At 36.0% G+C, this 13,205-nt stretch overlaps 1 protein-coding gene across 1 annotated transcript in view; it reads right to left on the bottom strand.

The window, feature by feature from the left end:
- Positions 1 to 13,205, bottom strand: part of LOC100371960 (dynein light chain Tctex-type 5-B-like) — a 31,650-nt gene that overhangs the window by 3,711 nt on the left and 14,734 nt on the right. The window contains exon 3 of the mRNA XM_085503167.1: positions 217 to 427. Within this exon, the coding sequence (XP_085359293.1) occupies positions 217 to 427 (211 nt within the window). The remainder of the gene's footprint in view (positions 1 to 216; positions 428 to 13,205) is intronic.

Here is a 13,205-nt window from a genome sequence, read left to right as displayed (position 1 = left end):
AAACAGAGAGGTTATCTTAACTTGTTACCATGGAGACAACCAAGGATGAAGGATATAACATGTAAACTCATCGACTGATTTGTGAGCTTAAGTATCATATCATATCATATAATTTTTTTTAATATCTGAGTTTATTGATGAGTCACAAAATATTTAAATTTAGTTCTTGAGAACAGCAAATCTCCCAATTGGCTGATAGATTTCAAAAACATTTACCTCTGATATTGTTTTAGTCATTTGTCGGCATAATTCTGGTTCATAACGTTCCTCTGCAAGATAGCTCTCCAGTACATCTTTAAGTATATTTTTGACCTGGCCAACAGGGAATTTCTTAGGTGGTGCAAGTTGGTAAGTGGGCTCGAGTCGCACCGGGGGACCTCTCATCGTCTCCTGTGGTTCGTCCATAAACGAGACAGTACTCACAGAACTGGAAACAAAAATAAGATAAACATATAATTAGTTATAAAAACTGACTGTCAGTCAAAAGCTGTATATGATGGTGTCTAAATTTGCATATGGAGGCAGTTGCTAAAATTAGATTTAATTAGACATGTGCTAAAATATACAATGGTCAAAAAAATGTTATTATTTTTCCCATGAAGAAAAAAAGTATTATTTTTCCCTGCAAAAATCATAATCACTAAGAATAGTTTAATAAAAAATATAATGTTTTTTGGTTATTATTAGTTAACAAAGTGCATCACTGCATTATTCTTTTTAGATTCTTGCCAGAATTTTCATCAACAAAAAATATATATTTATATATATATAAAAATTTAAATAAAAGCACATTAAAAAATAACCAATTTGCACTCACATCTATGTTGGAAAACAAACTGATCAGAAAAATTTTATTTTTATTGCTGATGTGAAAAGAATCATACAAAAATATCATAATTAAATTCAATCTGTTCTTTTAGTGGTCCAAGAATAAACACACTGGTTGGTAAGAAGTCTCCTAACACATAATATACCCGGGTATACAATATTTTATCCTGTAAACTGTGAATTTCTGCTTCTGGAATGTTCTTGATTTGATAATATGATTTGTTTCTAATGTTACAGTTAATTTCACTTTCACTACAGGATTAGGTTTCACACAGAAATTGTGCCAAAGTCAAAATTTAGTTACAGCATTGTTTTACTTTTTACTGCATTTCTGAATTAAATTAATAAATGAATAACATTTACAAATTATTATCACCTTGTAACCAAGTGATATCACATGTAATATAATATTCAACCAGATATGACTCTTTGCTCCCAGATTGCGTAAGCTAGCATAACGTTTGAGACAAATAACTGCGTAATTACATCCGTTCAGTCTCGTAAAATTTCTGACGATATTGATGAATTTTTAACGATAACAATACTGATATGTCCTATAAGCGTTAATATTAACGGATAATTCTAAATTAAAGTAGGTTTTATCAAATACTTTGTAATAATGGATGCATGCCTAAAGTACAAAGCTGGCACGGTTACTAGAATCAACCATTACTTGGAGAGGAGGACTAACTAATACACATGCAGGGGAAATATTTTTCCACATAAAGAAAATGTAAATTGGTGAGAAATAACATGAGACAATTATTTATAAAAACATTTTAATTATGGTATGATAGTAAAATTGTGAAGGTATAATAGTGTCCCTCTATAAAAAATTTAGAGCATGCCCCTAAATGCAAAATGGTCTGACCCTTAGTCTGACCAATTTTTAGTTGCTAAGCAATGCCGAACAGTATTATCTAATAGTGTTTGATTTCAAATAATTTAATCAACTTTAACAGTGCTCATTCAGATGGTAATTGAATAAGTGCACTTTTTAGTCTACTTAAGTTACCTCCCTCATTAATGTGATTTTGTGATAACAAAAAACACCCCTGAGTTTCCAAGAAACTAAATTTACTAGTACACAACATTTGTTGGCAACAACTGAACACAATATTGTTGGCAACAACTAAACACAACATTTGTTGGCAACAACTAAACACAACATTTGTTGGCAACAACTAAAACACAATATTTGTTGGCAACAACTAAACACTATTTGTTGGCAACAACTAAACACAACATCTGTTGGCAACAACTAAACACATCATCTGTTGGCAACAACTAAACACAACATTTGTTGGCAACAACTAAACACAATATTTGTTGGCAACAACTAAACACAACATTTGTTGGCAACAACTAAACACAACATTTGTTGGCAACAACTAAACACAACATTTGTTGGCAACAACTAAACACAACATTTGTTGGCAACAACTAAACACAACATTTGTTGGCAACAACTAAACACAACATTTGTTGGCAACAACTAAACACAACATTTGTTGGCAACAACTAAACACAACATTTGTTGGCAACAACTAAACACAACATTTGTTGGCAACAACTAAACACAACATTTGTTGGCAACAACTAAACACAACATTTGTTGGCAACAACTAAACACAACATCTGTTGGCAACAACTAAACACAACATTTGTTGGCAACAACTAAAACACAATATTTGTTGGCAACAACTAAACACTATTTGTTGGCAACAACTAAACACAACATCTGTTGGCAACAACTAAACACAACATATGTTGGCAACAACTAAACACAACATTTGTTGGCAACAACTAAAACACAATATTTGTTGGCAACAAATAAACACACCATCTGTTGGTAACAACTAAACACAACATTTGTTGGCAACAACTAAACACAACATATGTTGGCAACAACTAAACACAACATATGTTGGCAACAACTAAACACAACATTTGTTGGCAACAACTAAACACACCATCTGTTGGCAACAACTAAACACAACATTTGTTGGCAACAACTAAACACAACATCTGTTGGCAACAACTAAACACAACATTTGTTGGCAACAACTAAAACACAATATTTGTTGGCAACAACTAAACACTATTTGTTGGCAATAACTAAACACAACATCTGTTGGCAACAACTAAACACAACATTTGTTGGCAACAACTAAAACACAATATTTGTTGGCAACAACTAAACACAATATTTGTTGGCAACAACTAAACACAACATATGTTGGCAACAACTAAACACAACATTTGTTGGCAACAACTAAACACAACATTTGTTGGCAACAACTAAACACAACATTTGTTGGCAACAACTAAACACAACATTTGTTGGCAACAACTAAACACAACATTTGTTGGCAACGACTAAACACAACATTTGTTGGCAACAACTAAACACAACATCTGTTGGCAACAACTAAACACAACATTTGTTGGCAACAACTAAAACACAATATTTGTTGGCAACAACTAAACACTATTTGTTGGCAACAACTAAACACAACATCTGTTGGCAACAACTAAACACAACATTTGTTGGCAACAACTAAAACACAATATTTGTTGGCAACAAATAAACACACCATCTGTTGGTAACAACTAAACACAACATTTGTTGGCAACAACTAAACACAACATATGTTGGCAACAACTAAACACAACATTTGTTGGCAACAACTAAACACAACATCTGTTGGCAACAACTAAACACACCATCTGTTGGTAACAAGTAAACACAACATTTGTTGGCAACAACTAAAACACAATATTTGTTGGCAACAACTAAACACAACATATGTTGGCAACAACTAAACACAACATTTGTTGGCAACAACTAAACACAACATTTGTTGGCAACAACTAAACACAATATTTGTTGGCAACAACGAAACACAACATCTGTTGGCAACAACTAAACACAACATTTGTTGGCAACAACTAAACACAACATTTGTTGGCAACAACTAAACACAACATTTGTTGGCAACAACTAAACACAACATATGTTGGCAACAACTAAACACAACATCTGTTGGCAACAACTAAACACAACATTTGTTGGCAACAACTAAACACAACATTTGTTGGCAACAACTAAACACAACATTTGTTGGCAACAACTAAACACAACATTTGTTGGCAACAACTAAACACAACATTTGTTGGCAACAACTAAACACAACATTTGTTGGCAACAACTAAACCCAACATCTGTTGGCAACAACTAAACATAACATTTGTTGGCAACAACTAAAACACAATATTTGTTGGCAACAACTAAATACTATTTGTTGGCAATAACTAAACACAACATCTGTTGGCAACAACTAAACACAACATTTGTTGGCAACAACTAAAACACAATATTTGTTGGCAACAACTAAACACAACATATGTTGGCAAGAACTAAACACAACATTTGTTGGCAACAACTAAACACAATATTTGTTGGCAACAACTAAACACAACATCTGTTGGCAACAACTAAACACAACATCTGTTGGCAACAACTAAACACAACATCTGTTGGCAACAACTAAACACAACATCTGTTGGCAACAACTAAACACAACATATGTTGGCAACAACTAAACACAACATTTGTTGGCAACAACTAAACACAACATTTGTTGGCAACAACTAAACACAACATTTGTTGGCAACAACTAAACACAACATTTGTTGGCAACAACTAAACACAACATTTGTTGGCAACAACTAAACACAACATTTGTTGGCAACAACTAAACACAACATTTGTTGGCAACAACTAAACACAACATTTGTTGGCAACAACTAAACACAACATTTGTTGGCAACAACTAAACACAACATTTGTTGGCAACAACTAAACACAATATTTGTTGGCAACAACTAAACACAACATTTGTTGGCAACAACTAAACACAACATATGTTGGCAACAACTAAACACAACATTTGTTGGCAACAACTAAACACAACATTTGTTGGCAACAACTAAACACAACATTTGTTGGCAACAACTAAACACAACATTTGTTGGCAACAACTAAACACAACATTTGTTGGCAACAACTAAACACAACATTTGTTGGCAACAACTAAACACAACATTTGTTGGCAACAACTAAACACAACATTTGTTGGCAACAACTAAACACAACATTTGTTGGCAACAACTAAACACAACATCTGTTGGCAACAACTAAACACAACATCTGTTGGCAACAACTAAACACAACATCTGTTGGCAACAACTAAACACAACATTTGTTGGCAACAACTAAACACAACATTTGTTGGCAACAACTAAACACAACATTTGTTGGCAACAACTAAAACACAATATTTGTTGGCAACAACTAAACACTATTTGTTGGCAACAACTAAACACAACATCTGTTGGCAACAACTAAACACAACATTTGTTGGCAGCAACTAAACACAACATTTGTTGGCAACAACTAAACACAACATCTGTTGGCAACAACTAAACACAACATCTGTTGGCAACAACTAAACACAACATTTGTTGGCAACAACTAAACACAACATTTGTTGGCAACAACTAAACACAACATTTGTTGGCAACGACTAAACACAACATTTGTTGGCAACAACTAAACACAACATTTGTTGGCAACAACTAAACACAACATTTGTTGGCAACGACTAAACGCAACATCTGTTGGCAACAACTAAACACAACTATTTGTTGGCAACAACTAAAATACTATATTTGTTGCCACATCCACTGTGTTTTGCTGTATCAGCTAAAACAACAATTCTAGCTAAAACGACAGATTTTATCCAGAACAATTTTAAAGATAATGTCCAGCATTATAACAAACAAACAAACAAACAAACAAGCCATTCACTGCCAAGTCAGTGAGCTACACACATGCAGCTCCATGCAACACACAAGTCTCCAAAATAACTTTCCAACCAATACCATTCTGTAAACATGCAGTACCATAGTGGCGTTCACATTACAGTGTCCATAATAGAGAAAATACCCAAATATAAATTGAAGCAGAGCATCATGGGTATTCTCTATTTAACTGATGAGTGGCTATAAGCCTTCCATCGACCCTTCAACAAAAACTTTATACCACACATAATGCAAAGTACATACATTCACAATCTAAATTAATTTCAATGCAAAATGTTTCATTTTGGGTGTATTTGAAGACTGAATTTTAATTTTCTGTCATCATTAAAATGGGAATTTTGTTTATGTTGAGCTTAACACCATGCCAAAGGACAGACAGAGTACCGTAACAAAGAATTTCACATTTTTCTCAGTTTTTGGAGTTTTACCACCATTTTGTATGACATTTTCGGCTGCTACATTTCCATTCCTGTACGTGCATAACCTTTTGTTTTCCTTGGTGGAAAGCCAGTTGGTGAGCATTTTTTCGAGTTGTGCACTGATCGAAGATTTAGTGGTGAATGACTTATTTGTTTGTTCATGGGATTATAATGCTGTACATTGCCTTTAATGTTTTGAATTCTGATGAATCACTCAAAGCATGGACGTACTACGTCAAAGTAACAATGTGTGGAGGCTGGATTTACACAAGCAATCAATCTATCAGTCCTCAACTGCTGGGTGTATATACCCCGGTATGCATGTATATAGGCCTGATTATCAGCTGTATCTTACATGTACATACATACATACATACATACATACATACATGTACATACATTTCTAATTTTTATTCGCAGGTATAAAAAAGATATTTACATTTCTGTTATTACATAACTAAAAAAGATAAAAATATAGGTTTACATGAAAACCAAGATATCAAATTCGAATAAATACGACGAGTAAGTATTGTTCAGGTAGGTAGTAAAGATACTATTTAAGTATTAATCGTTATAAATAATACAGCTCTCATTGTTATTAACAAATACGATGATGATAATGTTCATAAGGGTGTTATTTCAAATAATCCGCGTAGACGAGTATATCTTCTGCAATGGATGCCAGCGCATTGTTGTTACACCACCGATACTTGAACTGGTCAACGGTATGGTTGAGATAGTGGTAGTTGTACTCGGTGTTAATTCTCCATTTTAGTCTCGCCTTAAAGGCTTGAGTGACGTCCGTTTTCGGTAGTCCTTTCATTTTCTTTACCCGTGTCACGTGGATAGCTGCTTTCAATGAGACGAGTATGTAGCATAGTAATCTATGGTTCTGTGTTATGCTCTTGCCTCTAGTGGCGCCTAGTAGATACTGTGATAGTGGTATTCTTTCTCCGTCAAATAGATTTTGTATGATGCTGTTGAACAATTTGAAGAGTGGTTCAAGTCTTGTACACTCTACAAAAATATGGACGAGATCGTCTTTATCCTGGCAAAATGGACAGTTATCTGTTTGTTGTAAACCAGACTTAACCAGAAAACCTCCAGTAGGGTATGCCCCATGAAGAAGTCGCCACTGTAAATCTCCATCTTTTTTCGTTAGCGGTGCAATGTAGCAATCTTGAAATATTGGTTTGTCGGGATCAAGAGATAACAGATCACACCAAAGTGTGCCTGGGTGGGTGGGATCTTTTATCAGTTTTCGGGTATAGATTAGAAATTTATAAATTGTGCCCTTTTCTAATTTATACAGTGGACAGTTTATTAATATGTCATTATCGTCATCTCTATAGATTAATTCAAGAGAATATGTGGTAGTCGTGACATTCGTATTTGGCGCATTGTTAGTTTTTTGTAATATTTCTTTAAATTGAGCTGGGATTGCTTTGTGTATTACATTCAATGCGATATTAAGAACACGTTTGGAGTACATATTAATATGAGGATGGAGCAGTTCAGCTGAGCGCCATTCATTACCATCGATGAGATCACCAATTTTTGTGAAGCCGGCCTCGATAAAGTGTGTGAGATTCAATGGCGTTTTATGTAGATGGTGTAGGATTAGTTTATTGTGAAACAACGGTTCTTGACATAGATTATGCATATTAGATGGCGTATCTTTACGAATATATGTGACTGACCGCCAGGTTTTTAGTAAGTTACGATAGAAATCAGGCATATTATACGAATGTTGTGGGAATTCAGTAATAAACAATTGTTTGTCATATTTCAGGTGTTGGAACTTTCTAAGAAAGAAGTCAGTAAACATGAAACAAGGGTGACCTGGACTGAAGTAAAGATATCGCTGTATAAATTGCAGACGGTATGAAGTAATGCGCGTTGGTAGATGCGTCAGTCCTTGTCCACCCTCATTTATTGGTAAGTAGACAACTTCTGCATTTACCCAGTGTTTACCTTGCCAAAAAAAGTCAAGGAGCTTTCGTTGGACAGACTCAACAATATGTGTGGGCGGGCACAGACATATCAACCCATGAAGCAATTTGGATACTACAAGGTTATTAATTACAATAGCACGCCCTCTATAGGACATGACAGGTGCATATTTGCTCCACTGACCTAGCTTTACCTCAACTTTTTCTAAGATACCGGACCAGTTTTTATCCACGAACGTGGGATTATTTCCGATATAGATACCAAGGATTTTCAACCCGTTATTGTTCCAACCTATATTAAGTGGTTTGTCAGTTCTAGTTTTCCACGCACCAACCCATAAGCCCTGCGATTTACCATAGTTGATGCGCGAGTTGCTAGCTTTCTCGTAAATTGAAAGCCACTCTTGCAGTTTGGCAAAATCGGAGTTTTCGGTGATGAAAAAACTGATATCATCAGCATATGCAGTTTGGTTTACTTTTTGTTCAGGCATGTTATCAATTATGATACCGTGGATGCCGCTTTGGGTACGAATTTTGTGCAGGAGCGGCTCGATAGCAATACTGTACAATTGTCCTGACAGTGAACATCCCTGTCGGATACCACGCATAAACTGCACGGGACTGGTCAAAGAGTCATTTATGCGAACAAGACTTTGTGTGTCGGTGTATAAAAGTCGTATATACTTAATCAGCTCTGGGCCAAACCCAAATGCTTTTAAGGTTTCTAAAAGGTATCCGTGGTGCACCCGATCAAAAGCTTTTTCTTGATCGAGGGATACAATACCCAATGTTATATTTAGTTCATTACCATATGTAACGACGTCTCTGACGAGGTGTATATTGTCGTATATCTGTCGACCAGGAATGGAATAACTTTGGTCAGAATGAATAATATCATCTAAGACGGTTTTTAAACGGAGGGATAGTGCCTTTGTTAAGATCTTATAATCAGCGCACATCAAGCTCACTGGTCGCCAATTTTTTAAAAGATTGGTGTTCCCTTTCTTTGGTAGAAGCGTTATGACCGCTCGCCTACAAGAAATAGGGAGCTGATTAACCTCGATCGAAGCTTCAAATACCTGGTGAAGATCAGTGCCCAAAATGGGCCAAAAGTGTTTGTAATATTCAACGGGCAGACCATCTATTCCCGGAGTTTTGTTGCTAGAGATTAATTTCATTGCATTTGTCAGTTCCTCGTGAGTGATAGGTGCGTCACAATTTTCACGCTTGATACTGTTCAATTGGGGTAGATCCGCCAAGATTACATTTTGGCACTCTGGTGAGACATTGTCTGGAGAGAAAAGATCGCTGTAGAAATCCCATGCTAGTTTTCGCATTCCACTTTGTAGTTCAGTAACTTCGCCGTTCGGTTGTTTTAGCTGCGACATCATTTTCCTATTTCCTTTGTATTTCTCAAGATCAAAGAAAAACGATGTTGGGGCGTCGTTTTCATTTAACATTTTATAGCGTGATCTAATAGCGGCTCCTTTAGATTCTGTCATCATTAATTTTTCAAGAAGTGACTTTGTTTCGTCCAGCTTGTTGCTAAGTGCAGGATTGTTAGCTATTTCCTGTTCAATAGATTTAATTTCATCATTTAATTTGATTTTATTCTGTTTGTATGTATTTGCAAGTCTAGCAGAGTATTGTTTAGTCAGCTGTTGAATTTTAAGTTTACCAATGTCCCACCATACAGATAGAGACTCAAAGCGAGCTTTTTCTCGACGCCATTTTAACCAGTACTCATTTATTATATTACAGTATTCTTGATCCTGGAGGAGGCTGAGATTGAGATGCCATACAGGATTCCGAGTACTCGTGTGATTAAAAGATACAAGTATTTTAACAGGACAGTGATCAGACATATTACAGTGTGGTTGAATTGATGATGATTTGACTCTTGATACAATAGATTTCGAGATATAAAATGTATCAATCCGCGATTTACTCTCATGCCTTGACCACGTGAATTGTTTAGCGGTAGCATGAAGAGTACGCCATGCGTCTGCGAGCTTGAAACGACGGATAATGTGTTGCAAAGATGTTGAAGAGTGAGCATGTGGTTCAGAGCTGTCAGCTCTGTCTACATTAGCATTGAGAGTACAGTTAAAGTCCCCTCCCATTATAATGGGGTCATTATTCAATCTATTAATGAGACTTTTTACGTGTTGAAAAAATTCTACACGTTCTGGGCCATTGGTGGGTGCATAAACATTTATTAAATGAACCGGTAGACCGTTGATATCAACATGAACATGCAATAGTCGTCCTGTGATCACATTGTCAACATTTAAAATAGTGAAATTTCTGTTTGGGTTTAATAATATTGCCACCCCAGCTGAGTGTGTGTTTTCGTGACTAAAAATAATCGGTCCTCTCCAGACAACTTGCCAAGTAGATTCATCGGATTGGATGGTGTGTGTTTCTTGTAGAAAATAAAATGAACTAGGATGATTAATTTTGAGAAACTCGAAAAGTTGGTATCGTTTAAATGCGTCACGACATCCATGGACGTTCCATGTCAGCGCAGATACATCAGCCATGTACGAAACAGAGAACAAGACCAGGAAAAACCAATTCAATATCTTGTACACTTGTTACACACTCAGGCATAACATAGAATAGTTGAAACCCAACTATGAGAACCAGTTTCAAGTTTGATTTTAAAATATTAAACAATGCCTGATATAGGAAAAACACAGATAACGACGTTGTTGTCATGGTGACAATAGCTTGTACACTTGTTACACATTCAGGTGTAACATGGAATGGTTGAAACCCAACTATGAGAACCAGTTTCAAGTTTGATTTTAAAATATTAAAAGATACGTTATATAGACATAGCCCAGATAACGACGTTGTTGCCATGGTGAACATGGTTTGTACACTTGTTACACATTCAGGTGTAACATGGAATAGTTGAAACCCAACTATGAGAACCAGTTTCAAGTTTGATTTTAAAATATTAAACAGTGCCTGATATAGGAAAAACACATATAACGACGTTGTTGTCATGGTGACAATAGCTTGTACACTTGTTACACATTCAGGTGTAACATGGAATAGTTGAAACCCAACTATGAGAACCAGTTTCAAGTTTGATTTTAAAATATTAAAAAATACGTTATATAGACACAGCCCAGATAACGACGTTGTTGCAATGGTGAACATGGTTTGTACACTTGTTACACACTCAGGTGTAACATAGAATAAATGAAACCCAACTATGAGAACCAGTTTCAATTTTGATTTTAAAATATTAAAAGATGCGTGAGATAGACACAGCCCAGATAACGACGTTGTTGCCATGGTGAACATGGTTTGTACACTTGTTACACACTCGGGTGTAACATAGGATAGTTGAAATTCAACTACGAGAACCAGTTTCAATTTTGATTTTAAAATATTAAAAGATGCGTGAGATAGACACAGCCCAGATAACGACGTTGTTGCCATGGTGAACATGGTTTGTACACTTGTTACACACTCGGGTGTAACATAGGAGAGTTGAAATTCAACTATGAGAACCAGTTTCAATTTTGATTTTAAAATATTAAACGATGCGTGATATAGACACAGCCCAGATAACGACGTTGCTGTCATGGTGACAATAGCTTGTACACTCGTTACACACTCAGGTGTAACATAGAATAGCTGAAAGTCAGCTGTGAAACCAAAAACTGTGTATATAGTATTAAGCAATGAGCAATGTAAAAAATTGCCACAGAGTACAAACATTGCTGCTACGGTGATAGTTGACACACCAGTTCCAATCTTTGATGTAACATAAAAGAGTTCAACATCAACTCCGGAATTAATTTCCAGGCATGGTTTTACATTATTAAACCATGAACAGAGTAGACAATACCCAAAGAGCTCGGACGTTGTTGCTATGGTGAACATAGCTGGCAAAATTATCATACAAATAACGGAGGATAGTTGAATATCGACTGCAAGAGCAATCTGCATGTTTGATTTTATAATATCAACGACTGAGCAGTACAGATTATACCCAAGAAGCATTGTTGCCATAGTGACCATACCTGAAAGACTAGTAGCAGAGCAGAGTTTCATTTCAACTGTGAAAACACTCCCCAAAATCGATTTGATGATTGTGACAAATAAGGATATTAAATAGCACAATGTAGGCAAGAAGACAGATGTTAAAATCTGACAAGCAATGACTATGAAGAACATATATCCAGTTATTGGAACAATAAATAATATAATAAAACTAAGACTCATATATGGATGAATATGAGAACAACAAATAGACCATTGATACGTCACAAGTGGAGAGTCCATTATTATAGTTGATACAATTACTGTTTATCTCTTTTTGACCTTCTACTACAGGTAGTAGAAATACCACGCTTTTTATCGAGGATTTCATTGCTCCGTTTGTTTTCAACTGGTGTTCTTGTGATCCCAATATTTTTAGCGATTCTGCAGGATAGTCGTTGGATGCGGACCTTTTCCTTGGAAGGCAGGTCATTGTTTTTGCGGAAATCAGTTAGCGATCTTATTAGTAAGCGGAGGTCAGGACAAAACTGGCTTGCTTGTTCCATAAGATGTTTTGAGTTGTAGGACTCGTCTAGAAATTTCTGCAAAGAGTCATGTGGAAGTAGAGAAACTTCTAAATCAGCTGCACTCTCCTCCTGGAGAAATTGGGACACATCTGACACGTCAGAAGCGACAGACTCCACATCGTCCATGTCGTGAAAGGGAAAGGATGATGAGGTCTGCTTCCTGTCAAAGACATCAATGGGCGTTGCAGTGACAGCAGCGTAAGAGAGAGGAGAAGCGGAGAGGGTTTGTACCTCTGCCGCACCAGTGGTAGTTGTTGAGCCGTTTGGTTCAGATTCAGTTGAGCGAGTGGTTGTGTCAATTGTTTCAGTGGAATGCGGGTCTGTTTGAATGAGTGACGGTGTGGGTGTATTGTCATTGACACACTCATTTTGAGAGGCATCATTTGCATTAGAAAGGACTGAACGCGTGGCAGATTGTTTGTTTTGAGCTGGTTCAGATGACGTTGTGTCGATCGCTTCGTTCATATTTGTGTCTTTACTTATATTAACGTTTTGTATGGTATCGATTGTGTTGTTTTCACTATCTGTAA

The sequence above is a fragment of the Saccoglossus kowalevskii genome, chromosome 9 (assembly GCF_978046115.1).
Source record: "Saccoglossus kowalevskii chromosome 9, keSacKowa6.1, whole genome shotgun sequence".
NCBI classification, from domain to species: domain Eukaryota; kingdom Metazoa; phylum Hemichordata; class Enteropneusta; family Harrimaniidae; genus Saccoglossus; species Saccoglossus kowalevskii.
This window is presented reverse-complemented; position numbering and strand designations above follow the sequence as displayed.